The sequence below is a fragment of the Vulpes vulpes genome, chromosome 14 (genome assembly GCF_048418805.1).
Source record: "Vulpes vulpes isolate BD-2025 chromosome 14, VulVul3, whole genome shotgun sequence".
Taxonomy (NCBI): domain Eukaryota; kingdom Metazoa; phylum Chordata; class Mammalia; order Carnivora; family Canidae; genus Vulpes; species Vulpes vulpes.
The window spans coordinates 95492265-95518861 of record NC_132793.1 but is presented as its reverse complement, the minus strand read 5'-3'; the positions used below and the strand labels follow the sequence as shown (position 1 = coordinate 95518861).

General features: G+C 44.8%; 1 protein-coding gene across 1 annotated transcript in view; it reads right to left on the bottom strand.

Annotated features, from left to right (window-relative positions):
* Positions 1 to 318: 318 nt before the first annotated feature.
* Positions 319 to 26597, bottom strand: part of FAM174B (family with sequence similarity 174 member B) — a 42893-nt gene continuing 16614 nt past the window's right edge. Inside the window, exons 2-3 of the mRNA XM_072737215.1 lie at positions 16693 to 16824; positions 319 to 2042 (exon numbers count right to left, since the gene is read on the bottom strand). Coding sequence (XP_072593316.1) covers positions 2039 to 2042; positions 16693 to 16824 — 136 coding nt within the window. The 3' untranslated portion in view covers positions 319 to 2038. The remainder of the gene's footprint in view (positions 2043 to 16692; positions 16825 to 26597) is intronic.

The window sequence follows — 26597 nt, the reverse complement described above, 5'->3', positions numbered from 1 at the left end:
CACCAGGACCGGGATGCCTGGGTGGCTCAGTGGTTGAACATCTGCCTTTGGCTCAGATCATGATCCTGGGGTCCTGGATCGAGTCCCATGTCGGCCTCTGTGCAGGGAGCCTGCTTCTCGCTCCGTCTGTGTCTCTTTCTCTCTGTGCCTCTCATGAATAAATAAAATCTTTTCAAAAATTTAAATACCAAGACCAGGCATCTCCCCTTGAGCCCCCCACCTCTGCCCTCCTCCCAGCCTTGAGCCCATACCCCTGAGCCCCAAAAGGCACCTCGCTGGTGCCTCCTCAGGAAACATCCAAACTGATGCACACCTGGGTCATGCCAAAAGGGTTTTATTTAAGAGCCTGTAGTGCTGAAGCTCAAGAATTTGGAAGGTCACTCTCGGCCAGCCAGCAGGTGGCCCGGTGTTGATGTGTAAGGCAGAAGAATCCAGCTTTCCCGCATGGGGTTCCAGTTCCAAGGTTCAGAGGGTGCCCAGCTGCTGGCGGCTGGTCCCCCTGAGTCACCACTCTGGCCCAGGAGTACCCTGTGGAGGGGAGGCAAACAGGGCGGAGGAGAGCAGAAGGAAAGCAAACCAACACATGAGACAGAGGGGGCAGAGGGGCAGGCGGTGGTACAGGTGTGTTCTGCACTGCACTCCACTGGAGCCGTCTCCCCGGGCACCCCCTCTTTCCTGCAGAGGCCATTACACCTTCCCAAGAGTCGGGGCCTCGGGAACCCAGGGACCCAGCAGACCTGATGGCCCTTCTAAGAACAGGTGAATCAGAGAAGCCTACAGAGTTTTCATCCAAAGCAACAGGGCAGACTACCAACAGGCAAATGCACAAACCCTGCACAAAAGAAATGAGGGGATAAAAAAAAAAGCAAAGAACAGAGTGCCAGGACCCCAAAGGCACTGCTAAACAGAGCTTTAGCAGAAGCAGCTTGGCTGCAGCAGATAATCTCAACCCTTAGGAAACAGCAAAATGCAAGGTCTCCACCAACCTGAGAGGTCAGCCCTGCTTCTGGAAGACGTCTGGGCCCACAAGCTCTGAAACAAGCCACCGCCTACCATCCCCACCCACACCTGTAGGAGGAGGCTTGCTGCTGTAACCTCCTGGGTCCGGGAGGATTTCCAGGACAGCCTGGCCTACACCAACTTCAAACCTGGCCCCCAACACTATGCCTTTTCCAGCCAACCCAACCCCCATTCATCTGAATCACCACAGTGATTTTTTAAAATTCCATTACCAAGAGCAACAGTGTAGAACAGGGCAGAGAAACACACAAAGGATGTTCCTAACGAAAGGTTGCCTTATACTGCCTCTTCTCCCCCCAGAAAGGGAGATATTCTAGGTGTACAGACACACACACCCACACACACACACACACGCATGCACATGTACACACGCATACATATAGGTTTTTCCCTGATATTCAAAATTCTTTGTGAATTAGCTCTGTCTGATTCTGCTGAACCCTTCTTTTTAAAAAGGAAAGAAAAGGAGCCACAAACACCAGTATATTTCTGCAAGGGCTGGCCAGCTCACGACATTTCAACTTTGAACTTTCACACAGCCATCACCAAAAGCAGGCCAGAATTTGGCCAAGCCCGGAAGACCACCAAAAGGTCAGACATCTAGAATGTTGTAGATCCAGGAGAGCAGAATGTCAGAAAATTAAAAGCTGAATCCTTCGGGCTTTTTTTTTTTTTTTTTTTTTTTTTTTAGGTTCCTGATCTTTACTGATCTTTACTCTTTACTTTTATCAACAGTTACCTTGTTTTTTAAGTCAAAGTGTTTTGACCTCTGCCCCTTAGCAAGGCAAAAGCCTTCTTGAGGAGGAAAGGGTGGCATTTTAAAGGGGCTTCCAGAGCGTGGTAGAGGAGACTCCTGCAGTGACATTCTGAGCTGATGTTCGACACAACTGTGCCAGAGTTTCATCAACAAGATTTGTTTTGGTTTCAACACCTCCAACGAGACAGATTCCAGATCCTTCACACCCCAGGCTGCAGCTGACCAACGTTCCACAGGATGCCAACATGCTGGAAATAGGTTTTACCTGAAAGAAAAGGAAGAACCAGTCAGTGCCCTCAGCAGAATCCTGCATCCATTCTGAGCCTAAAGTCTCCAGCCTGCAGGTCACACTCACCAACCACAGGATTTTTGAACATGCTGTCTGGAAGGTAACTCCTTCATTCCCTTCAGCTCCTACCTCAGGATCCTAGCTCCCTATGCAGACTCCCTAGTACATAACTTCTTTTCTCCTTGCATCCTTCCTTCCTAGCAATTCAACCAGTGTTTACATCAGGGCTCAGCAAAAGTTTTCTGTAAAACTCCAGAGAGTAAGTATTTTTCACTTGCTAGGTCCTGTGACATTCTCTGTGACAACTACTCAACTGTGTTCTTGTGGATCAAAAGCAGCCACAGACAGTATGAAAATGCTTGAGGGGCACCTGGGTGGCTCAATTGGTTGAACATTTGCATTGGCTCAGGTCATGATCTCAGGGTCCTGGGATTAAGCCCCATGTCTGGCTCCCTGCTCAGTAGGGAGTCTGCTTCTCCCTCTCCCTCTTTCCCTGCCTGTGCTCTCTCAAATAAATAAAAATCTTTGATGGGATAAGCACTGGGTGTTACACCGTATGTTGGCAAATTGAACTTAAATAAAATATTAAAAGAAAGAAAAAGAAAAGAAAAAAGCTTGAGCATGACAGTGTTCCAATAAAACTTTATTTGTGGACACTGAAATGTAATTTGTAAACAATTTGTACATGTCATGAACTGTTAAGTTTTCTCTTAATTCTTTCTCAACCATTAGAAATGTAAAAATCTTGGCTCGTGAGCCACACAAAAACAGGCAGACCACCAGATCTGACCCACAGGCCATAGTTTGCGAACCCCTGGTTTACGTCATTACCTGCTTCATGTCTGACTCGTTTAGGCTGAGATGAGAGCTCCTCGCAGGCAAAACCCTTGTCTGAGCTCCCTCACCTTTAACCTCCAGCACCAAGCACACGGTACCAGGCAATGTGGGGATACGAGAAACATTCATGCAGCAAGTGAAAGAAAGCTTGGAAACCAGATCCACTCAAGACCTCAATCATCCAAAGAGATACAAGAAAGAAGGGGAAATCCGCAAGGTCAGAGCCACCAACGTTCTCTGTTCACGCTGGATCATGGGCATCACAAAATCGCACGTATAAAAACAGCGGGGATTTAACAAAAGTTACAAAATAATGAATTTCTTTTCAAAATGTTACATGACCCCAAATATAAATATCATCATTATTGGGTGACTGTCTTTTAAAGGACATGGACATCCTAGTTTTAGGAAATATTTGCTGGAAAAGGGACATGATGTATGTCACTTACCCTCAAATGAGTTCAGAAAAAAAAAATCCATATGCACACACACAGAGCCATCACCAGGTAAATGAGGCAAAATGTGAAACCAGGAAAATCTGGGTAAAGAGTATACTATTTTTGTTCTTGCAACTTTTTTTTAAGTTTGAAATTACTTCTGAATAAAAACTTCAAGGAAAAAAAAAAACATAAGGGTATCCTCATATTGGCCACTAGGATATCTCCCTCAACAGACTGGAGGGTGAACAAGGCAAATCGCATAGCCATGTCCAAGCCATGCAGGGTGGCTTTCCTCCAACACCCACAGGCACTGCCCCCAGGCTGGGGTGGGGGTAACCTCCTAACGGCTGACATCCAGGGAGCCCAGGTATTCGCCCCCCGCTCCCATTCTACAGATGTAGCCTGCAGACCTCAAGTGTTCAGACTCCCACCAGGGCTCCCCACAATTATCAGGCTGCACCACTGCAGGTCCAACATTGAGGATGGGGTGGTGGGGGCTAGGGGAACCGGGGGACAGGGAGTTTTCAAAGCTTTCAAAGACCAAACCATGAATGGACATGCCAATATTGCTGATGTGGGGACAACACATCTTGGGGATGCTACAAGAGCCTGTCCCCGGGTTTTCCGCCAGGATCTCTATCAGTGCACATCCTCCCAGGCAGCTATTTACACCCCTGTACTTAAATCTTTTTTTTTTAATAGATTTTATTTGAGAGAGAGCACAAGCAGGGGGAGAAGTAGAGGGAGAATGAGAAGCAGACTTCTCACTGAGCAAAGAGCCGGATGCGGCACTCGATCCCAGGGCCCCAGGATCATGACCTGAGCCAAAGGTAGATGCTTCACCAACTCAGCCACCCAGGCGCCCCACACTTGTGCTTATAGAATAAATGCACACAGTGGGTGGTAGAATGGAGCAGACACAGGGATCACACACCCCCCCCCCCCCCACGAATCACCACACTCAGCACAATTCCTCGGTTCCCCCACAGCAGAGCTAAACCTGCAGGGCTGCCACCAGAAAGGAGAAAACAGAGCTTCCACACACCTGCACAGGGGAGCAGTCACTCTGGACACATGCAGTTGCCTTTAGGGGTCACCAGCTCCTTGGCCTCTCAAGAAGGAGGGAAGCCCCATGGCAAGTCTGAGCAGTGGGTTTAGCTTCAGACTCTCCAGTGATGCTCTGATTCAGGAAGTTCCAGGGGACCATGGACACAGACACTACGTCTCTTCATTTCATCCTGCTGCCTCCCTAAGGTCATGCAGCTTTGGGGTTTTCCTCTGGAGAGCTCTGGGGCTGGGGGGCAGAGGCTTGCAGCTGCAGCTCACCTGGTGCTCCCTCCACGCACTCAAACTTGCACACTTCACACATGCTATTAACTCCTCCTGCAATGCCCTTGCTCTTCCCTGGCCCTCAATCTGCTTTGGGGTGCTTCCTTTCAAACCCACCACCATCTTCCTCTCCTTTGGAAAGAGCTTCTTGCACAAGAGAAGCACCCCTCCTGGCTGTCCACAGCACCCCATTCTTTCCTCCCCTGTGGTTCTCAGGCTGTCTTATAAGTGTCAGTGCTCCTGCTGTCTCCTCATCTCAGCACCAGCTCCCCAAGAGCAGGTTGGGCTCAGCCTGCCTCACTCATGGCCAATGGAACAAGCAGGCTCCCAAGCTGGACACACGGAGTGCAGGGTGAGCAGAGATTTTTTTTAAATCTAAATTCAATTTTCCAACACAGAATACAACACCCAGTTGAGGAAAGATTTTTAAAAGGACTCTTTTAGCCTCCTTCTCTCCTCCAGAAGAGCCAAACTACTACTGACACTCCTGCTTCATCATTAAAATAAACCCAACAGAGTCTCGATGCTGAGCCCACCCCCATCCTCCTTTGAAGCTCCCTGAGAAGTGAAGGCATGGTTAGGCGCCATGCTTCATGCCTGTTCCCTTCAAAAACTTCCAAGTGTCCTTCTTGCCCAACAACACTGGGTTATAGCCATCATGGAGAGAGACGTGTCCCAACCTGTCCGTGTCCCTCCCATGCTTTGTTTGTCAGCAGAAAGAGTCCTCAACACAAGAAGCCCCTGGCCAGCACCCTGGCAGCTGACCTCTCACTGCAGCAGTGAGGGACACCTCAGGAAAGGGCACACCGGCCACAAGAAATAAATGACAAAGGAGCAAAGGGAGGAGCCCAGGCCCTGGCTGTGAGGATGTGTGAGATGGAGACAGACGGGAGGATCACCACTATCTGTGAGCACTCCTCCAGCTTTCAACCCAGGACGCCAAACAGAGAAGTGAACAACTGAATAATGTGGCTAGTTATTTTTTTAAAAACCACTGCTAGCGAGAATTATTTGTGCTGGGTTCTTGTTTTTTTTTTTTTCTTTGTGCCTGATTCTTACATAGATCTATATAAACTCTGTGTGTGTGTGTGTGTGTGTGTGTGTGTGCATGTGCGTGTAGGCAAGAAACTAAGTCATGTTCACTTAACGGTAAATTTTCATTGCTGCACAAATTCCTGGTTTTTTTTAAAGATTTTAGTTATTTATTCATGAGAGACACAGAGAGAGAGAGGCAGAGACACGGGCAGAGGGAGAAGCAGACTTTATGCAGGGAGCCCGATGTGGGACTTCATCCCGGGTCTCCAGGATCAGGCCCTGGGCCAAAGGCAGTGCTAAACTGCTGAGCCACCCGGGCTGCCCCACTTACTCCTGTTTGCATAGGTTCTCCCCTCGTAGACCTGAAACTCAAAGAGTTTTGAGGTGCATGATACCAAGAACTGACCCCAGACTCCCAATATGGCTTTTCAAAGAAACAAAAATGTCTCATGACGTGCCCATTTTACACATATAAGCTCGGCATCCTGTAAGGAAGAGGGCTGACAGAGCTTCATTCAAACTGGTCCGGGAAGGACTCCTGTTTGTTGTTTCAGGTCCAGGTAGGATACTCCCCCAGCATCCTCAGTGGGTGGTAGGGGCCTGCGGGTCACCGATGCCTTCCAGGCCTCAGAAGTTCACAATACCCATCGCCTCCACAGCTGTCCACATGTTGATGTTCCTAACAGTGCCATTCCTCACTCTAAAATCCTCATTCCAGAAGATGAGGAAGCACGGGATAGGCAGAAGGGCCTTCCGAGTCCAACCTTGCAGAAGTCATTGCTCTGAGTGTGCTTAGCAAGTGCCATGGGTGTCCATGGGGACTCTGAGCCCTGGGGTTTCAGTCTAGGACAAGCAAGTCAATCTGTTTCCTCCTGCTCCCAGCCTAGCCTCCTGGGGCCTCTTGCTGCAAACAGCCACCAAATGCCCTTTGTTCCAAAGACAAGATGCCAGGCACAGCACCCGGCATCACAGCAGAAATCCCACTGGTTTCTAATGAGATTCCCACAGGAAGCTCTACCCACAAGAGGGTGGGAAGCAAGCATTTCTAGGATGCATGACTGTATTCCCACGGGCCACAGCTTTTCCAGACCTAAGAGGCAAAGGAACAGGGAATGGAAGGAAGCATGCAGGTAGGAACAGTGTGTCTCCCAGCCTCCCAGCAGCCTCCCTTCAGGCTGCACCTGCCACAGCCACCTATACCACCCACGGAAGACAGGACAAAGGGCAGCATCTGCCTCACCTGGGGGGGTGGTGAGGGGGCACAGAAGTCTCCTGTAATAAAGCATAGGGGCACATGGGATCCCAAAATATCAGCCACAGCTGCACACCAGGCCAACCAAGCTCAAAGCACAAAGAGCCAGAACTCAAAACACCACGTGAAATCCAGAATCATTCCAAAACCCCAGGGTTCTCCATAATCTGTTCAGCCATCAGTTCTTTCCTCTAATTAGGCTTCTGAAGTGCAGAATTGGAAAGACACTTCTACAGACTTTTTCCCTCCCCACCTCCCCAAACTAATCCCTACCACCACATCAGGGGTCTTACCTCAAGGATGAGCACATCCCAGTTGCGTCAGAGCCTAACAAGAGGGCTCTGCACAGAAGCCTCACTTGGCCACCTCCTCTTCATTCCCCGCCTGGCTGATGCGTCCAGGCTCTAAGTCACAAAATGTTACCAAAGAACTGGTCATGCAACAGCATGGACCGAGTTACTGCCTCACCGCTCTGGCATGAAGAACACAACTCTCCTCTTTGTACTCACATAAAATAACCCAAGGTCCCCATTCAGCTGCACCAATTTAAATATGGCCCGTTTCCCAGAGGGAACCCCAATATTTAGATGAGCTACATCTACACAGAAAAAGACAAGTACCTGTGAGCAGATTATCAGGTGCAGACCAGGAAGTTCTCAAAAATACTAAAGCGAACATAAAACTGGTCTTAAAATTCTTGTTCTTTCAAACTTACTGACCTATAAAGTTGTTTGTAATATGCTGTTCTGATGGAAAATGGTTTCAAAACAGCATGTGTAACCTGGGCCAACTTCTACAAAAAAGAAAATTCACAGATACATACTCACACACACTCTAGTGGTTACCATTAAGCAGTGAGATTACAGGTGATTTTATTTTCCCTTTCTCTTATCGGCCACATCTACAGCATACGTTACATCTATACTAGGAAAGGTCTTGCTCCGTCTTCCTGAACCATCCATCACCTTTGGGACTGAGGACCAGAGCAGGCTTGTGTCTAGTGACCTGGCTCCAAGTTCATGCGCATCCTGGTATCATTTCAACCATGAACAACACAAACTTCTACCCAGAGCTGCTTGAAGCACAACACACAGGGAGGCAGGCAAGCACCTGGCAACAAAGAAAGCCTATGGGAGTCAGCAAATGGAGATATTATGGGATAAATGCTAACACCAGGAAAGTAAGCTGCAAATTAAGAGCTAACTACTCAATGGAAGACACTGGAAAAGATAATGGAACACACGTGAAGAAAGCTTAGGAAGGGAGGCAGAGCCCCCGCCCCTTCTGTCTTCTCCACACCAAGAGCAACTCTCCTGCCATCCATCCCTCATCCCTTGAAAACAGACACCTGTGCCAAGTTCACCTCCACCTGCTTCGAGGATGGGAGCACCTCTCACTGTTGGCAGTGGTGCTAAACCCACCAGAGACAATGACAGATGAGAGCCCCAGCAGCATGATAGCCTCATGTCCCCTGACCTCACTCCTTCCCAACCAGTGCCATTTCAAGGACCTTGCACAGCCACCAAGTGCACTGGGCCCGGGGCCGCCACGGTAGGGATGACTGGCTCTGGGGCTGGATTCAGGACTGTGGTTTGAGCCACATAGGTTAGGCCAGGAACCCCTCTCTGAAGCAACAACTCTTCTCCTATGCCATCCTGGGCTTGCCCTCCTGGAGGTCATGGGGCTTTTCTGCCTGATGGTGGCCTTTCTCATCCTCTTCGCCACGTAAAAGAGCCATCCACGCCTCCCATAGGTCTTTCTCCCGTGTCTCGTCTGCCCAGTATGTTCCGTTCTCTCTACCTCCCCAGGCAGCCTGGGGAAAGTGCTTGGCTCAGCATTTTACAGAGGGAAGACAAACAAATACTGGAAGAAGAAGGAAGGAGAAGGAAGAAGAAGGAGGAAGAAGGAAGAAGAAGAAGAAGAAGAAGAGAAGAAGAAGAAGAAGAAGAAGAAGAAGAAGAAGAAGAAGAAGAAAAAGAGGAAGAAGAGGAAGAAGAAGAAGAAAGGAAGAAGAAAAGAAGAAGAAGAAGAAGAGGAGGAGGAGGAGGAAGAAGAAGAAGAAAGGCATAAACCAACTGAAGTTGCAAATCAAAGAAGCCAAAACATGGTTCTTTGTGTAGATAAATAAAATTAAACTTCCAGTAAGACTGAAGTCTAGGAAAACAAGAAAAGGCAAATATAATCAAGAACTATTAAGAATGGAAAGAGGATTGTGTCTGTACATTACCAAGATTAAAAAGATAGGAAAATGTTGTGAGCAACTTTAGGGAAATACATTTGAAAACTTAGATGATGTGGACAAAGTCCAAGAAATACAACCCATCAAAACTGACCCAAGAAGAAACAGATAAAGACTATATAGTCCTATCATGACTTGAACCAAACGTCAATAGTTTTTAAAAAGTCTTCACACTAAGAAAGCATCAGGTTCCAGTGGGTTTCAGCATGTTTTACTAAACATTTAGAAAGAAATAATTCCAATCTGACACAAACTAGTCCAGAGACAAGGAAAATAAAGAATGCACCCTAACTTCTTTTATCAGGAAAACTTGTTCTACTACTAAAACTCTTAACAAAGCCTACCCAAGACCTTGCAAAGTAGGAAAAAGACAAATCAATCTTGGTCACTCAGAGAACCAACAGCATCCTAAACAAAATATCAGCCAACTGGAGATAGCAGCGTGCATGACTGGGTACCACAACCACAATCAAGCTCATCTTACCACATGGATGCAAAGCCAATTTAGTATCAGAAAAGCCAACAAAGGTAATTTCACCACCTTAACAGACTGAAGGTAATGATATGACCCTCTCAATAGAGCTAGAAACAGCATTTAAATAAAATTAGACATTAGCTAACCAGGAACAGAGAGAAGCTTCCCAGAAAAGAAATTCTATCTACCACCCTACTGTGACCACCACTCTTAGTGGTCAGTATGGAAAGCATGTGCTTTAAGGTAAAGAATAAGATGGAACAGGGCACCTGAGTGGCAGTCGGGTAAGGGTCTGACTCTTGGTTTCTGCTCAGGTCAGAATCAGGTCAGATCTCAGTGTCAGGAGATCAAGCCCCTTGTTGGGCTCTGCCTGAGATTCTCTCCCTCTGCCCCTCCCTACTCCTCTCTCTCTCTCTCTCTTTCTCTCTCAAGTAAATAAATAAATCTTTAAAAAGAAGAGCCAGAATGTCTATTATCATCACTTCTATCTAACAGTGACTTAGAGGCCAAAAGTGAGTACAAAAAGGCTTAAAAAAGAGATGAAATGTTGAAGGATTGGGGGGGGGGGCTCTCATTAGTCCAGGTTGATATATCTACATAGAAAACCCCCAAATCCCCATTTATACTACTAAAATTAATGAGAGTTTGGTGAGGTTTCTGGATTTTTTAAGAAATCAGTGTTTCAAAAAATCAACCATAATTCCAGACACCATGAACAAAAAGTGAGAAAATTATATTTTTTAAGCAATATAGGAGACACAGTCACACATCATGTGACAGTGGATTGCAGAAGAACCTGTCTTTGAAGCTGTCCCCAAAGTGGCAGGAGAGAGAAGCCAGCAGCCCTGGAAACAGAAACCCAAGCATGGACAACAAGCCTGCCAGACACAGGCTCATTAGGGCTAATGATCTGGGACAGAAGCCTAACACAAGTGGATTGGCTGGGACCTGAGTCCAATGGGACCTTAGGTCCTTCCTGATGTCTTTCCTCTACCCCCTAAAATGGATTAGAATAGTGGTGGAGGAGAGACATCAAGGTGCCTCAGGTACTTAAGGTAATTCCTGCATTAAAAATTACTGGGACATGTCTTTTGCCCATTTCATGATTGGATTGTTTGTTTCTTTGCTGGTGAGTTTAATAAGTTCTTTATAGATCTTGGAAACTAGCCCTTTATCTGATAGGTCATTTGCAAATATCTTCTCCCATTCTGTAGCTTGTCTTTTAGTTTTGTTGACTGTTTATTTTGCTGTGCAGAAGTTTTTTATCTTGATTAAGCCCTAATAGTTCATTTTTGCTTTTGTTTCTCTTGCCTTTATAGATGTATCTTGCAAGAAGTTGCATGGCCAAGTTCCAAAAGGGTGTTTGCCTATATACTCCTCTAGGATTTTGATGGATTCTTGTCTCACATTAGATCTTTCATCCATTTTGGGCTTATCTTTGTGTGTGGTGTAAGAGAATGGTCTAGTTTCATTCTTCTGCACGTGGCTGTATAATTTTCCCAGCACCATTTACTGAAGAGACTGTCCTTTTTCCAGTGGATAGTCTTTCCTGCTTGTCGAATATTAGTTGACCATAGAATTGAGGGCCCATTTCTGGGTCCTCTATTCTGTTCCATTGATCTATGTGTCTGTTTTTGTGTCAGTACCACATTGTCTTGATGATCACATCTTTGTAGTACAACCTGAAATCCCGCATTGCGATGCCCCCGGCTCTGGCTTTCTTTTTTTATGTTCCCCTGGCTATTTGGAGTCTTTTCTGATTCCACACAAATCTTAAGATGATTTGTTCCAACTCTCTGAAGAAAGTCCATGGTATTTTGATAGGAATTGCACTGAGCATGCAAATTGCCCTGGGTAGCATAGACATTTTCACAATGTTAATTCTTCCAATCCATGAGCATGGAATATTTTTCCATCTCTTTGTGTCTTCCTCAATTTCTTTCAGAAGTGTCCTGTAGTTTTTAGGGTATAGATCCTTTACCTCTTTGGTTAGGTTTATTTCTAGGTGTCTTATGCTTTTGGGTGCAAATGTAAATGGGATTGACTCCTTAATTTCTTTTTCTTCAGTCTCATTGTTAGTGTATAGGAATGCCACTGATTTCTGGGCATTGATTTTGTATCCTGCCACACTGCTGAATTGCCTATGAGTTCTAGCAATTTTGGTTGGAGTCTTTTGGGTTTTCTATGTACAGTAGTATCATGTCATCTGCAAAGAGGGAGTTTGACTTCTTCTTTGCCAATTTGAATGCCTTTTATTTCTTTTTGTTGCCTGATTGCTGAGGCTAAGACTTCCAGTACTATGTTGAATAGCAGTGGTGAGAGTGGACATCCCGGTCGTGTTCCTGATCTTAGGGGAAAGACTCTCAGTGTTTCCCTATTGAGAATGATATTTGCTGTGGGCTTTTCATAGATGCCTTTTACTATGCTGAGGAATGTTCCCTGTATCCCTACACTCTGAAGAGTTTTGATCAGGAATGGATGCTGTATTTTGTTAAATGCTCTCTGCATCTATTGAGAGGATCATATGGTTCTTGTTTTTTCTTTTGGTGATGTGATCTATCACGTTGATTGTTTTACAAGTGTTGAACCAACCTTGCATCCCAGGGATAAATCCCACTTGGTCATGGTGAATAATCTCCTTAATGTACTATTGGAGCCTATTGGCTAGTATCTTGTTGAGAATTTTTGCATCTGTGTTCATCAGGGATATTGGTCTATAATTCTCCTTTTTGGTGGGTTCTTTGTCTGGTTTGGGAATTAGGGTGATGCTGGACTCATAAAATGAGTTTGGAAGTATTCTTTCCCTTTCTATCCTTCAGAACAGCTCCACCAAAGAAGACATACAGATGGCCAACAAGCACATGAGAAAATGCTCTGCATCACTTGCCATCAGGGAAATACAAATCAAAGCCACATGAGATACCACCTCACACCAGTGAGAATGGGGAAAATTAACAAGACAAGAAACAACAAATGTTGGAGAGGATGTGGAGAAAGGGGAACCCTCTTGCACTGTTGGTAGGAATGTGAACTGGTGCAGCCACTCTGGAAATCTGTGTGGAGGTTCCTCAAGAGTTAAAAATAGAGCTATCCTATGACCCAGAAATTACACTACTGGGGATTTACCCCAAAGATACAGATGCAGTGAAAAGCCGAGACACCTGCAGCCCAAACTATGGAAGGAGCCTCGGTGTCCATTGTAAGATGAATGGATAAAGAAGATGTAGTCCATATATATACAATGGAATATTACTCAGCCATTAGAAATGATGAATACCCACCATTTGCTTTGACATGGATGGAACTGGAGGGTATTATGCTGAGTGAAGTAAGTCAATCAGAGAAGGACAATCATTATATGATTTCACTCATGGGGAATATGAAAAATAGTGAAAGGGATTATAGGGGAAAGGAGAGAAAATGAGTGGGAAGAATCAGAGAGGGTGACAAAACATGAGAAACTCCTAACTCTGGGAAACGAACAAGGGGTAGTAGAAGGGGAGGTGGGCAGGGGGATGGGGTGACTGGGTGACGGGCATTGAGTGGGGCACTTGATGGGATGAGTACTGGGTGTTATAATATATGTTGGCAAATCAAACTCCAATAAAAAATATACAAAAAACTTACTGGGATGGGGTGCCTGGGTGGCTCAGTGGTTGAGCATCTGCCTTTTTGGTTCAGGTTGTGATCCTAGGGTCCTGGGATTAAGTCCCGCATCTGGCTCCTTGCAGGCAGCCTGCTTCTCCCTCTGCCTATGTCTCTGCCTCTCTCTCTGCGTCTCTCATAAATAAATAAAATCTAAAAAAAAATTAGCATGCATTGAGGGGCTCCATGCTATTGTCATGTCAGATAGAGGTGGAGTGCCCATTATTAAAGTGGCCAATGACAATGCTCCAGAGCATGCCCTGAGACCTAGTTTTCTACCTGCTCTTGCCTTACATCAGACCAGGGAGCAAACTCAGACTTTCAAAAAACAAAAGTATTAATCTGTTACCTTAACATCTACCAGGTGGTTCAATTTAATCATTTGCTTTTAGAAATAAAATCATTATGTTGAAGAGATATCTGCCTCCCTGCATTACTGCATCAGTACTTACAATAGTCAAGACATGGAAACAGCCAGTGTCCATCAACACATGTACAGATAAAGAAAATGCAGTATAGGAGCGCCTGAGTGACTCAGATGGTTAAGCCTCTGCCTTCAGCTCAGGTCATGGTCTCAGGGCCTGAGATTGAGTCCCGCATCGGGCTCCCTGCTCAGCGGGGAGTCTGCTTCCCCATCTCCCTCTGCCCCTGCCCCTGCTCGTGAGCTCTGAAATGAATAAATAAAATCTTTAAAAAAATAATAAAGGAAATGTGGTATATATACACAACAGAATATTATTCAGCATAAAAAAAGAAGGAAATCAGGCCATCTGCAATAACATGGATGGACCTTGAAGCCATTATGATAAGTGAAATAAGCAAGACAGTGAAAAATTAATACTATATGATCTGACTCATGTGTGGAATCTAAAACCAAACCAAACCAAAACAAAACAAAACAAAACAAAACAAAAACACCTCATAGAGAAAGAGATCTGATATGTAAGTGACCAGAAGCAGAGGGCTGGGGGTGCGGGATTTGGGTGAAGATGGTCAAAAGGTACAAACTTCCAGTTAGGATATAAACAAGTCCTGGAGATATAATGCAGAGTATGCTGGCTGTGGCTAGAGCTACTTTACAGTATATGTGAAAACTGCTAGCAAGGTGCCAGTGTCAATACAGCACAAAGTGTCAGCCTGCGAAAGGCACTGGCTCCATTGTCTGAAGAACCAAGATGAGCTGGGAAATGTTCATAATCTGGTGGTGGTTTCAATATGCACTTTCTTTTCATGATCCCAGCCTCAGTATCAACCCAGCAGTCTCCAGACCACAATAACCCCTGTATCCAAGTACTCAAGAAAGGGCCCCTTTTTCCACCTTGCACTAAAGTATGAGTCTAAAGATAGAGTATCGGCACAGATTGATTGTTATATTTCTTTGTTAGGGTCTTTTTCCTGTTTGGTGAGATGGAAGGCTTCCACCTTTGGTTCAATCACTAAGCATGGATGAGATTCTATTCAGTGTCTCAGAATCAAAACAGTACATTGATCCACTTAAGCCCTCAAGTGCTCTCTATTGTATGATGCTCCTGGCCTGTGGGATGCAGCAGGACCCTCTTCATCGTGGCTAATAATAAGGACATAGTTTGCTTCCCATTAGGTTTCATTTCTGTGCAATGAATGTGAGACAGATAAAATGGCTAAGCAATAAAACCAGGACAATCACTGACTTTCTGATGTGTCTATTATGTCCCAGTATGAATGAATACCACCAATTGTTTTGATTCTACTCAAAGAGTGCTACTATTTACCTAACACGCAAACTACAGCTAACGGTGTGCTCTGTTGCTCACAAAAAGCAATCCATGTTTTAATGTCTGTGCGTTCTTAATAAAATTTAGGTGTGATTCATTGACAAACTCTGTTTCTAATATTGGTATGTATATAAACATGATAATGCAGCCTTTTTTTTCAGACGTGAGGATAAAGAAAATAGTATTTTTAAGTCAAAAATACACACAACACATATATATACTTACACCTGCTTCTCCCTCTCCTGCTCCCCCTGCTTGTGCTCTTTCTCTCTCGCTCACTCTCTCTCAAATAAGTAAATAAATAAATAATCTTTGATAAATACCTAAACAAATGACAGTCATTCCATATTCATGGATTGGAAGATTCTCATAAAGGGACCAATTCCCTCTTAAACTGATGCATGGAGTCAAAATCCCAAACATCGTTTTATTGAATCTGACAATTGATTTATACAGGAAAGCCAAGAACAGCGGAGGCTGTGCTGATGGAGAACAAATCAGGAGAGGTATGGAGGACCTGCCTTCTCATGTATAGAAAAGCTGTGTGTGCTGGTTAACCTTTCATGTCACCTTGACCAAGCGAACGGGTGCCCAGATATTTAGCCAAACACTATTCTGAGTGTGTCTGTGAGGGTGTTTCTGAGGAGATTAACAATTTTATCAGTAGCCTGAGTGAGGTAGATTGCCCTCTCTAGTGTGGGTGGGCCTCATCCAATCAGTAGGAGGCCTGAGTAGCACAAAAGGTAAGTAAGACGAATTCATTTTCCTTGCTGACCATTTTCAAGTTGGGACGCTCGTCTTCTCCTTCACCTGGACCTGGTTCTCAGACCTTCAGGCTTGGACCTTTATAATACATCTTTCTATTGGTTCTGTTTCTCTGGAGAACTCTGGCATAGAAAGTTCAGGATGGGGTCCAGCCCAGATTTGCGTCTCCCCTTTGTTGGTAATAACTGGAACATTGGGCAAACAGCTTCCTCTTCTCTGAGGCTTTGAGCCCTCATCTCTAAACTACACTCACCCCCAGCCTTACAATGAGAATCTCATATATCAAGAGGACACTCCTAAAGGATCCCAAAACCTAACTACAACCCTGAAGTCACAGTCATTCTGACTTTCCTATGGGCTACCTTTTTAGGTCACACCCCTGCCTTTGGAGCTGATTGGTAAATGCCATCCACCGTTTTAGGTCCACCCCATCCCATGCTCTCAGCCATGAGTTTTAGAGCAGCTGAAAGAAAAGTGTCCATTTGTGTGCACCGTGTGTAATGCATACAGCTGCTGGGACCTGATCCCCCCAGGCAGCATGTGACAAGCTCTCTGTCTGACACTCAGCCCTCCTTGTCTTCATGCAAAGTGGATTTCTCCAGCGTTCATATCTGGGGAAAGTGGGAATAACCACATCTCTGCAAGCATTTCTCTGCTGGCTTTCTGGGTGCTGTATGTTCTAAGAGGGGATCAAAGGGGTCCCCTGCATACACAGAATGTCCCAAGGTTAAACAAGTAACCAAAGCACAAGGACACACAGACACCACACCTGGCCTCATGTTGTTTTCCAAGGTGAGCCATCCACCACCCCAATGCCTGAGAGCCCAGGAAGAAGCTTTTGTCCCCACCCAATACCTGTATTTGATGTCAAATACTGTGGAATCCTCATCCTCATCATCCTCCTCATTCAATGGGGCCATTTCCACTCGCTCAGCTGGAGTAGTGATGATGTCATACTTACGGGTCTTCTTCAACCTCTTTCCCGACCTGGAAGAAGAGAAACACATTCCTGAGAACTATGATCCCCCAGGGTAAGTCATGTAGCCACCTCCAACCCACTCCCAGAAGCCCTGGTAAACCTCCCAGCTCCCGCCCTTTCGGCCATGGGACTTCTCCAGACTCCTGACCCCCTAGTCCTCATGGTCCTCACCTGCAAAGTAGAGATGATTATGCCTGCCCTGAGTACTGCAAAGCCCCATCATCAAGATAAATAATATCCCCAATGCAATATTTTTAAGAGGGCAAAATTAATGCAAAGAAAATCTGAGATGAGCAAAAGATCAAATTGTTCAATGAAGGCAGGATCCAGCGCTGCATTTGCAGGGGTGTAACACACCTGTCCCCTGGCCCCCTTGCTCCCTCACCCCCATCTTGGCCCTGCTATGTCAGTGTGTCACCACTGCATACACAGATGACACAGATGACCCAGGCAGCATTGAGAGCAGTGCCCCCAGGTAACCGGGTGGGATCTGGATCAGGGCTTAGGCATCCTCTACCTGCGTGATCACAGACAAGTCAGTTCATCACCCAAAGCCTTAGTGTCCCCCTAAATAAAAAAGGATAAGGATAGTATTTATCCCTCACAGGCAAGAGAAGATTAAATGAGATCGTGTATGGAAGGAGCCTATACACAGGAAGCTCTTGGCAAAAATTACCGTTAGTAATAATAATAAATAAACAGAAGTGCTATAGCCTCTCTCGTATGACAAGGACTTGTAAAAACAAGTCAATACTGTTTCTATCATGAGGATTTACGAGGATAGTGAGTTACAACACTACACTTTTACCTCTGGGATGGTAAAGGGCCACTGTGGGCCACAGGGAAAGTGCTAAGACAAGCCTTTCAGCCTCTGGCATTAGTTGCTCTGCACAAAGGATACAATATTTATCAGGGCATGGCTTGAAAGCGTATGACGCCACTGGGAATAATACTATTATCCTGACTACCGATGCTCTTTGCATTTATTTCTTCACTATCTCAAATGTTTTCCCAAATGCCTTGTATTCAATGGTGTCCCTCCTCCTTTTTGAGTACATTTGATACTATGAGAAACCAGCCAAGCCCCTTACCCCACCAAAAAAAGTCGTAAATGGGGCACTGAAGAATCATATGCTCCTGCTGACAGAATAGCTCCTGTAAGCTATTCCCAGGTGGCCGCCACATCCAGGACACACACAAGATCTCCTTGTCCCCAGCATACAGAAATCCTTCGGTGAGTTTATAAAATGAGGAAATGAGAAGCTCGCTTTCAGGTTTCTCAAAATTTCTTTGTGACAACAGATTGTTCTTGTCTTACCTATTACGCTTTACCAAAAACATGAAAGTGTCATTTATGTAGAAAAATGTTTATCTGTATGTGCATCTGTATCTTTGGCATAAAGCACCCTATATACCACCTATAGTACCTGCTCCTCATGGTCCTCTGGGCAGAGACTTTGAGAGACAGGAAGAAACCAGCTATAAAGCCTGATGATCCCCACACCTGATCATAAAGCTATCTGTCCTACCCCGAGGCACGTGCACTCTGTGCACACACACACACACACACGCACGCGCATGCACACACGGGCATGGGTGTGTGTGAGTGCCTGGATTTCAAATAAAAGATAAAGCACAGGGTCAATGTCAAGCTTGGAGTCAGAAGGTAAGAGGGGCAGAGCCTATCGCCTCCCCAGTGGCCCTGGGACAGTGGCATTTTAGAAGCAGGTTCTGTGCAGGAGTATAAATGCTAACCTTGTAAACACCACTAGTCCTACATGCTCACCATCAACAGAATCTTCTTCTATGTCCACCTTTCCGCAAAAGAGCAAAATAAGCCTTTGCATGCTGCCCTGGCTGACTCATAATCCCTGACCAATCCCATCTCCAATACTGAATGGGAGAAATGAGAAACTGCTCCATATACCACAAGTCCCCCAAGACAAAGCCACAAGGAACCACCTGCGTCCCCAAGCCCTCAAGACTAGAGTCAACACCCCCTCCCATGGATGCACATACCACACCTTTGTCAAGAAAACAGCCCACATATCCACCAAGATGATTCACAACTGTTCAGAGCTGTTGGCAAAACGTAGCTTTGTAAAGGAGCAGGGCTTGCCCTTCTGCTGACCCCACCTGTTCCTGGGCCACCCATTCCAAACACACATCTGAACATTAAAAAAGGAGATGTCCCATAAACCTGAGGACTTGCAAAAGCCCCCTGTGGATGCCAAAAGGGACAGACACACTGATGGTTTCAGACAAAGGAATCACAGTGCTGTTTGTAACTCTTTTCCAGGGATCGTGAAGCCTAGAAAATGCAAAATCTGATTTGAAAACCTCATTGCACACTTGGAACTTAAAACCTAGTTTAGTCATTGGCCCTGGGGCAGGACTGACAGCTGACCCTAGAAGAAGGTCCAGGAGCTCTGACTTTAACTCTGCTTCATGGGAGTGGGTCCCTATCACCTATAAAGTCACGTCCCTTCTTTCTGAGTGTTTATAGTCTTGTCATGAGAAAATTAACCTATTTGGGGGGCGGGACCAGATGCGGAGGAGTAGGGTCCCCAAGTCACCTGTCCCCACCAACTTACCCAGATAACTTTCAAATCATCCTGAAAACCTATGAATTTAACCTGAGATTTAAAGAGAGGACAGCTGGAACGCTACAGAGGGAAGAGTTTGCGCTTCTAACAAGGTAGGAAGACGGAAAAAGAAAAAGAAAAAGAAAAAGAAAAAGAAAAAGAATCCAGTGGGGGAGGGGCCCCGCGAGGAGCCGGGCTCAGGGGGCGGCGAGAGCCTCGGGGCAGGAGAGCCCAGCCCCGGGGAAGCAGGAACTTTAAAAACCCGCACCGGGTTCTTCCCGGAGGGAAAGGCCCTTAGCAGGGAACCCGGGCAGGACCCCAGGAGGGGCAGTGGAGCCCCCAGGTTCCCGGGTCACTAACAGAGGAGGTGCACCCGGGAGAGCGCGGCTGAGGGCTGGAGCGCGCCCGGCGGGGCCTCGGGAGCAGCGGGTCGGGCAGGTGGCGGCCCCGCGGAGGGGGCTGCGCACCCCGGGGGGGGGGGGGTCCAGGCGCAGGCCCCGGAGCCCAGGGCACGGGGGACACAGCCCAGGATCCGTCGCTCCCCCTGGGACAGGCGGAGGCCGGGAGGGCCCAGGACAGCGAGGAGCTCCTGCCACCAGGCGCCCCCGAGCTGTGCAGGTCGGTGCCCCGCACCCCAGCGCCCCCCACACCCCAAGCATCCAGGCTCCCGCGGACTGGGAGCTGCGGGAGTTACTGGGGAGCTGACTCCGGGGCTGGAGAGCTGGCCGCTGCCAGGGGAGTTGTCCCTCCTGGTGTCACCCTGAGCCTGGGATGGAGCAGGGCCGCAGGGAACAGGGGCCTCGTGGGGTAAACAGCTCTCACTGAGCCTGGCACCTGGCAGGGGCGAGGCAGCTCCCCAGGTGCACACACCTGAGAATCAGCACAGCAGGCCCCTCCCCCAGAAGGCCAGCTGGAAAGACAGGGGAAGAGTAAGTTCTTGACCAAGCAGTGCTGGAAAGCTCCAGGGGAAGTCGAGGGATTTACAGTATATAGAACCAGAGGATACCCCGCCTTGTTTTTATTTTTGTTTTTTCTTTTTCTTTTTTTTTTTCTTCCTTTTTCCAATACAATTCATTTTTAGCCACTGTGCACTAAGCAAAATGACTAGGAAGAAGAACTCACCACAAAAGAAAGAATTACAAACAGTACTCTCTGCCACAGAGTTACAGAATTTGGATTACAATTCCATGTCAGAAAGCCAATTCAGAAGCACAATTATAAAGCTACTGGTGGCTCTGGAAAAAAGCATAAAGGATTCAAGAGACTTCATGACTGCAGAATTTAGATCTAATCAGGCCAAAATTAAAAATCTATTAAATGAGATGCAATCCAAACTGGAGGTCCTAACAGCGAGGGTTAATGAGGTAGAAGAGTGAGTGACAGAAGACAAGTTGATGGCAAGGAAGGAAGCTGAGAAAAAAAGAGAAAAACAATTAAAAGACCATGAAGAAAAGTTAAGGGAAATAAATGAGACTCAGAAGGAAAAATCTACATTTAATTGGGGTTCCAGAGGGCACTGAGAGGGACAGAGAACAGAAAACATATTTGAACAAATCATAGCTGAGAACTTCCCTAATTTGGGGAGGGAAACAGGCATTCAGATTCAGGAGATAGAGAAATACCCCCCTAAAATCAATAAAAACCGTTCAACACCTCAACATTTAATTGTGAAACTTGCAAATTCCAAAGATAAAGAGAAAAATCCTTAAAGCAGCAAGAGACAAGAGATCCCTAACTTATATGGGGAGAAATATTAGATTAACAGCAGACCTCTCCACAGAGACCTGGCAGGCCAGAAAGGGCTGGCAGGATATATTCAGGGTCCTAAATGAGAAGAACATGCAGCCAAGAACACTTTATCCAGCAAGGCTCTCATTCAGAATAGAAGGAGAGATAAAGAGCTTCCAAGATAGGCAGAACCTGAAAGAATATGTGACCACCAAGCCAGGTCTGTAAGAAATATTAAGGGGGACTCTGTAAAAGAAAGAGGAAGTCCAAAGAAATAATGCACAAACACAGGGACTGAACAGGTATTATGATGACACTAAATTCGTCTCTTTCAATAGTAACTCTGAACGTGAATGGGCTTAATGATCCCATCAAAAGATGCAGGGTTTCAGACTGGATAAAAACGCAAGACCCATCTATTTGCTGTCTACAAGAGACTCATTTTAGACCTAAAGACACCTACAGCCTGAAAATGACAGGTTGGAAAACCATTTACCATCCAAATGGTCCTCAAAAGAAATCAGGGGTAGCAATCCTCATATCAGATAAATTAAAGTTTATCCCAAAGACTGTAATAAGAGATGAAGAGGGACACTATATCATACTTAAAGGGTCTATCCAACAAGAGAACCTAACAATCATGAATACTTATGCCCCTAATGTGGGAGCTGCCAAGTATATTGATCAATTAATAGCCAAAGTTAAGACATACTTAAATAATAATACACTAATACTGGGAGACTTCAACACAACGCTTTCTGCAAATGACAGATCTTCTAGGCACAACATCTCCAAAGAAACAAGAGCTTTAAATGATACACTGGACCTGATGGATTTCACAGATATTTACAGAACTTTACATCCAAATGCAACTGAACACACATTCTTCTCAAGTACACATGGAACTTTCTCAGAATAGACCACATACTGAGTCACAAATCAGGTCTTATCTGATACCAAAAGATTGGGATTGTTCCCTGCATATTTTAAGACCATAATGCTTTGAAACTTGAACTCAATCATAAGAAGAAATTTGGAAGAAATTCAAACATGGAGGTTAAAGACCATCCTGCTAAAAGATGAAAGGGTCAACCAGGAAATCAGAAAAGAATTAAAAAGACTCATGGAAACGAATGAGAATGAAGATACAACCATTCAAAATCTTTGGGATACAGCAAAAGCAGTCCTGAGAGGGAAATACATCGCAATGCAAGCATCCCTCAAAAAAAATTGGAAAAAACTCAAATACAAAAGCTAACCTTGCACCTAAAGGAACTGGAGAAAAAAACAGCAAATAAACCTACACTCAGCAGCAGAAGAAAAGAGATAATAAAGATTCAAGCAGAAATCAATGAAATAGAGACCAGAAGAACTGTGGAAGAGACCAACAAAACCAGGAGACCAACAAAACCAGGAAAGAATTAATAAGATAGATAAACCATTAGCCAGCCTTATTAAAAAGAAAAGAGAAAAGACTCTAATAAAATCATGAATGAGAAAGGAGAGATCACCACCCACACCAAGGAAATACAAACGATTTTAAAAACATATTATGAGCAGCTATATGCCAATAAATTAGGCAATCTAGAAGAAATGGATGCATTTCTGGAAAACAGCAAACTACCAAAACTGGAACAGGAAGAAACAGAAAACCTGAACAGGCCCATAACCAGGGAGGAAATTGAAGCAATCATCAAAAACCTCCCAAGACACAAAAGTCCAGGGCCAGATGGTTTCCCAGGGGAATTCTATCAAACGTTTAAAGAAGAAACCATACCTATTCTACAAAACCTGTTCCAAAAGATAGAAAGAGATGGAGTACTTCCAAACTCATTCTATGAGGACAGCATCACCTTAATTCCAAACCAGACAAAGACCCTACCAAAAAGGAGAATTATAGACCAATATCCCTGATGAACACGGATGCAAAAATTCTCAACAAGATACTAACTTACCAATAGGATCCAACAGTACATTAAGAAGATTATTCACCAAACCAAGTGGGATTTATCCCCGGGATGCAAGACTGGTTCAACACTCATAAAGCAATCAAAGTGACAGATCATATCAATAGCAGAAAAAACAAGAACCATATGATCCTCTCAATAGATGCAGAGAAAGCATTTGCAAAATACAGCATCCATTCCTGATCAAAACTCTTCAGAGTGCAGGGATACAGGGAACATTCCTCAGCATCTTAAAAACCATCTACCAAAACTGCACAGCAAATATCATTCTCAATGGGGAAACACTGAGAGTCTTTCCCCTAAGATCAGGAACACGACAGGGATGTCCACTCTCACCATTGCTATTCAACATAGTACTAGAAGTTCTAGCCTCAGCAATCAAACAACAAAAAGAAATAAAAGGCATTCAAATTGGCAAAGAAGAAGTCAAACTCTCCCTCTTGGCAGATGACATGATACTGTACATAGAAAACCCAAAAGACTCCACCCCAAGATTGCTAGAACTCATAAAGCAATTCAGCAGTGTGGCAGGATACAAAATCAATGCCCAGAAATCAGCAGCATTTCTATACACTAACAATGAAACTGAAGAAAGAGGAATTAAGGAGTCAATGCCATTTACAATTGTACCCAAAAGCTTAAGATACCTAGGAATAAACCTAACCAAAGAGATAAAGGATCTATACCCTAAAAACTATAAAACACTTTTGAAAGAAATTGAGGAAGACACAAAGAAATGGAAAAATATTCCATGCTCATGGATTGGAAGAATTAATATTGTGAAAATGTCTATGCTACCCAGGGCAATTTGCATGTTCAATGCAATTCCTATCAAAAGACCATGGACTTTCTTCAGAAAGTTGAAACAAATCATCTTAAGATTTGTGTGGAATCAGAAAAGACCCCAAAGAGCCAGGGGAACATTGAAAAAGAAAACCATAGCTGGGGGCATCACAATGCCAGATTTCCCACTGTACTACAAAGCTGTGATCATCAAGACAGTGTGGTACTGGCACAAAAACATAGATCAATGGAACAGAATAGAGAATCCAGAAATGGGCCCTCAACTCTATGGTCAACTAATATTCAACAAAGTGGGAAGGACTATCCACTGGAAAAAGGACAGTCTCTTCAATAAATGGTGCTGGGAAAATTGTACAGCCACATGCAGAAGAATGAAACTAGACCATTCTCTTACACCATACACAAAGATAAACCCAAAATGGATGAAAGATCTAATGTGAGACAAGAATCCATCAAAATCCTAGAGAAGAACACAGGCAACACCCTTTTTGAACTTGGCCACAGCAACTTCTTGCAAGATACATCTATGAAGGCAAGGGAAACAAAAGCAAAAATGAACTATTGGGGCTTAATCAAAATAAAAAGCTTCTGCACAGCAAAAGAAAGTCAACAAAACTAAAAGACTACAGAATGGGAGAAGATATTTGCAAATGACCTATCAGATAAAGGGCTAGTATCCAAGATCTATAAAGAACTTATCAAACTCACCAGCAAAGAAACAAACAATCCAATCATGAAATGGGCAAAAGACATGAACAGAAATTTCACAGAGGAAGACACAGACATGGCCAACACGCACATGAGAAAATGCTCCACATCACTCACCATCAGGGAAATACAAATCAAAACCACAATGAGATACCACCTCACACCAGTGAGAATGGGGAAAATTAACAAAGCAGGAAACCACAAATGTTGGAGAGGATGCAAAGAAAAGGGAACCCTCTTGCTGGGTTGGTGGGAATGTGAGCTGCTACAGCCACTCTGGAGAACTGTGTGGAGGTTCCTCAAAGAGTTAAAAACAGAGCTACCCTACGACCCAACAATTGCACTACTGGGGATTTACCCCAAAGATACAGATGCAGTGAAACGGCAGGAAACCTGCACCCCGATGTTTATAGCAGCAACGTCCACAATAGCCAAACTGTGGAAGGAGCCTCGGTGTCCATCAAAAGATGAATGGATAAAGAAGATGTGGTCTATGTATACAATGGAATATTCCTCAGCCAACAGAAATGACAAATACCCACCATTTGCTTCAACATGGATGGAACTGGAGGGTATTATGCTGAGTGAAGTAAGTGAATCAGCGAAGGACAAACATTATATGGTCTCATTCATTTGGGAAATATAAAAATAGTGAAAGGGAATAAAGGGGAAAGGAGAGAAAATGAGTGGGAAATATCAGTGAGGGAGACAGAACATGAGAGACTCCTAACTCTGGGAAACAAACAAGGGGTGGTGGAAAGGGAGGTGGGAGGGGGGTTAGGGTGACTGGGTGACGGGCACTGAGGGAGGCACTTGATGGGATGAGCACTGGGTGTTATGCTATATGTTGGCAAGTTGACTCCAATAAAGAAATACATACCAAAAAAAAATCAACCTATTTAGTTTAAAATAAGACCCCTGAACAGTGAAGCTGGGAGAAGGGAGAAGGGAGAAGGGAGAAGCTGGAAAACACCACCAGTCTCTAGAATGCCACAGTCTACTTGCTTTCACACCAACTATTCCAACCACAAGACCTCAGAAAAGAATTTTAAACCCCAAGATTACATAGAAGATATTGTGGTTAATTTTATATGTCAACTTGACTGGCCACGGGCTGTCCAGACATTTCATTAAACATTATTTCTGGGTGTGTCTGTGATGGTAATTCTGGATGAGATTAACATTTGAATTGGCAGACTAAGTAAAAGTAGACTGCCCTCCTTAGTGTGGTGGGCCTCATCCAATCAGTTGAAGGCCTGATCGGACTATAAAGCTTCTCCTCCCACAAGTAAGAGTTCCTCCCTACTGCCTTGGGGATGGGACATTGGTTTTTGTTTGTTTCTTCCCTAGCCTCAGACTTAAGCTGAAACATTAGCTTTCTTGGGTCTCAAGCCTGCCAGCCTTACGATGGGAGCTTATGTCATTGTAGGCTCTTGGGTGCCTAGAATGCAGATCTATTCATCCTATAGATCTTGGAACTTCTCAGCCTCCACAAATTCATGAGCCAGTTACTTAAAAGATATGTATTGATCTATTGATCATATTAATATGAATGATTAATTTATATTGATATAATTCATTTGTTACATATTGATATATACCCATTTATCTCTCAATAGATAGATAGATAGATAGATAGATAGATAGATAGATGTACAGATAGATAGATGGATCTATGGATATATACATCTTCTTGGTCCTTTTCACTAGAGAACCCTGACAAGTGCAAAAGGCCATTAGCAAGAGCCCTCACATGTGCTTTAAATGCCAGTTTGACCTCATGAGCTGAAGAAATTACATTTCAATCAATCAACTCTCTGAGACCCAAAAACCCTTCACAAACAAGTAGCAATGTCACTGTCCACTGCTGGACGTGTGATCAGGGAAACTGGGACCTGTGTAAAGTTGGAGAGCCTCAGACTCACTGGCAGAGGCTGAGTACCTCTGGAGAAGTACCATCATGGGCGGGCAGGTGGGTGGGCAGTCACT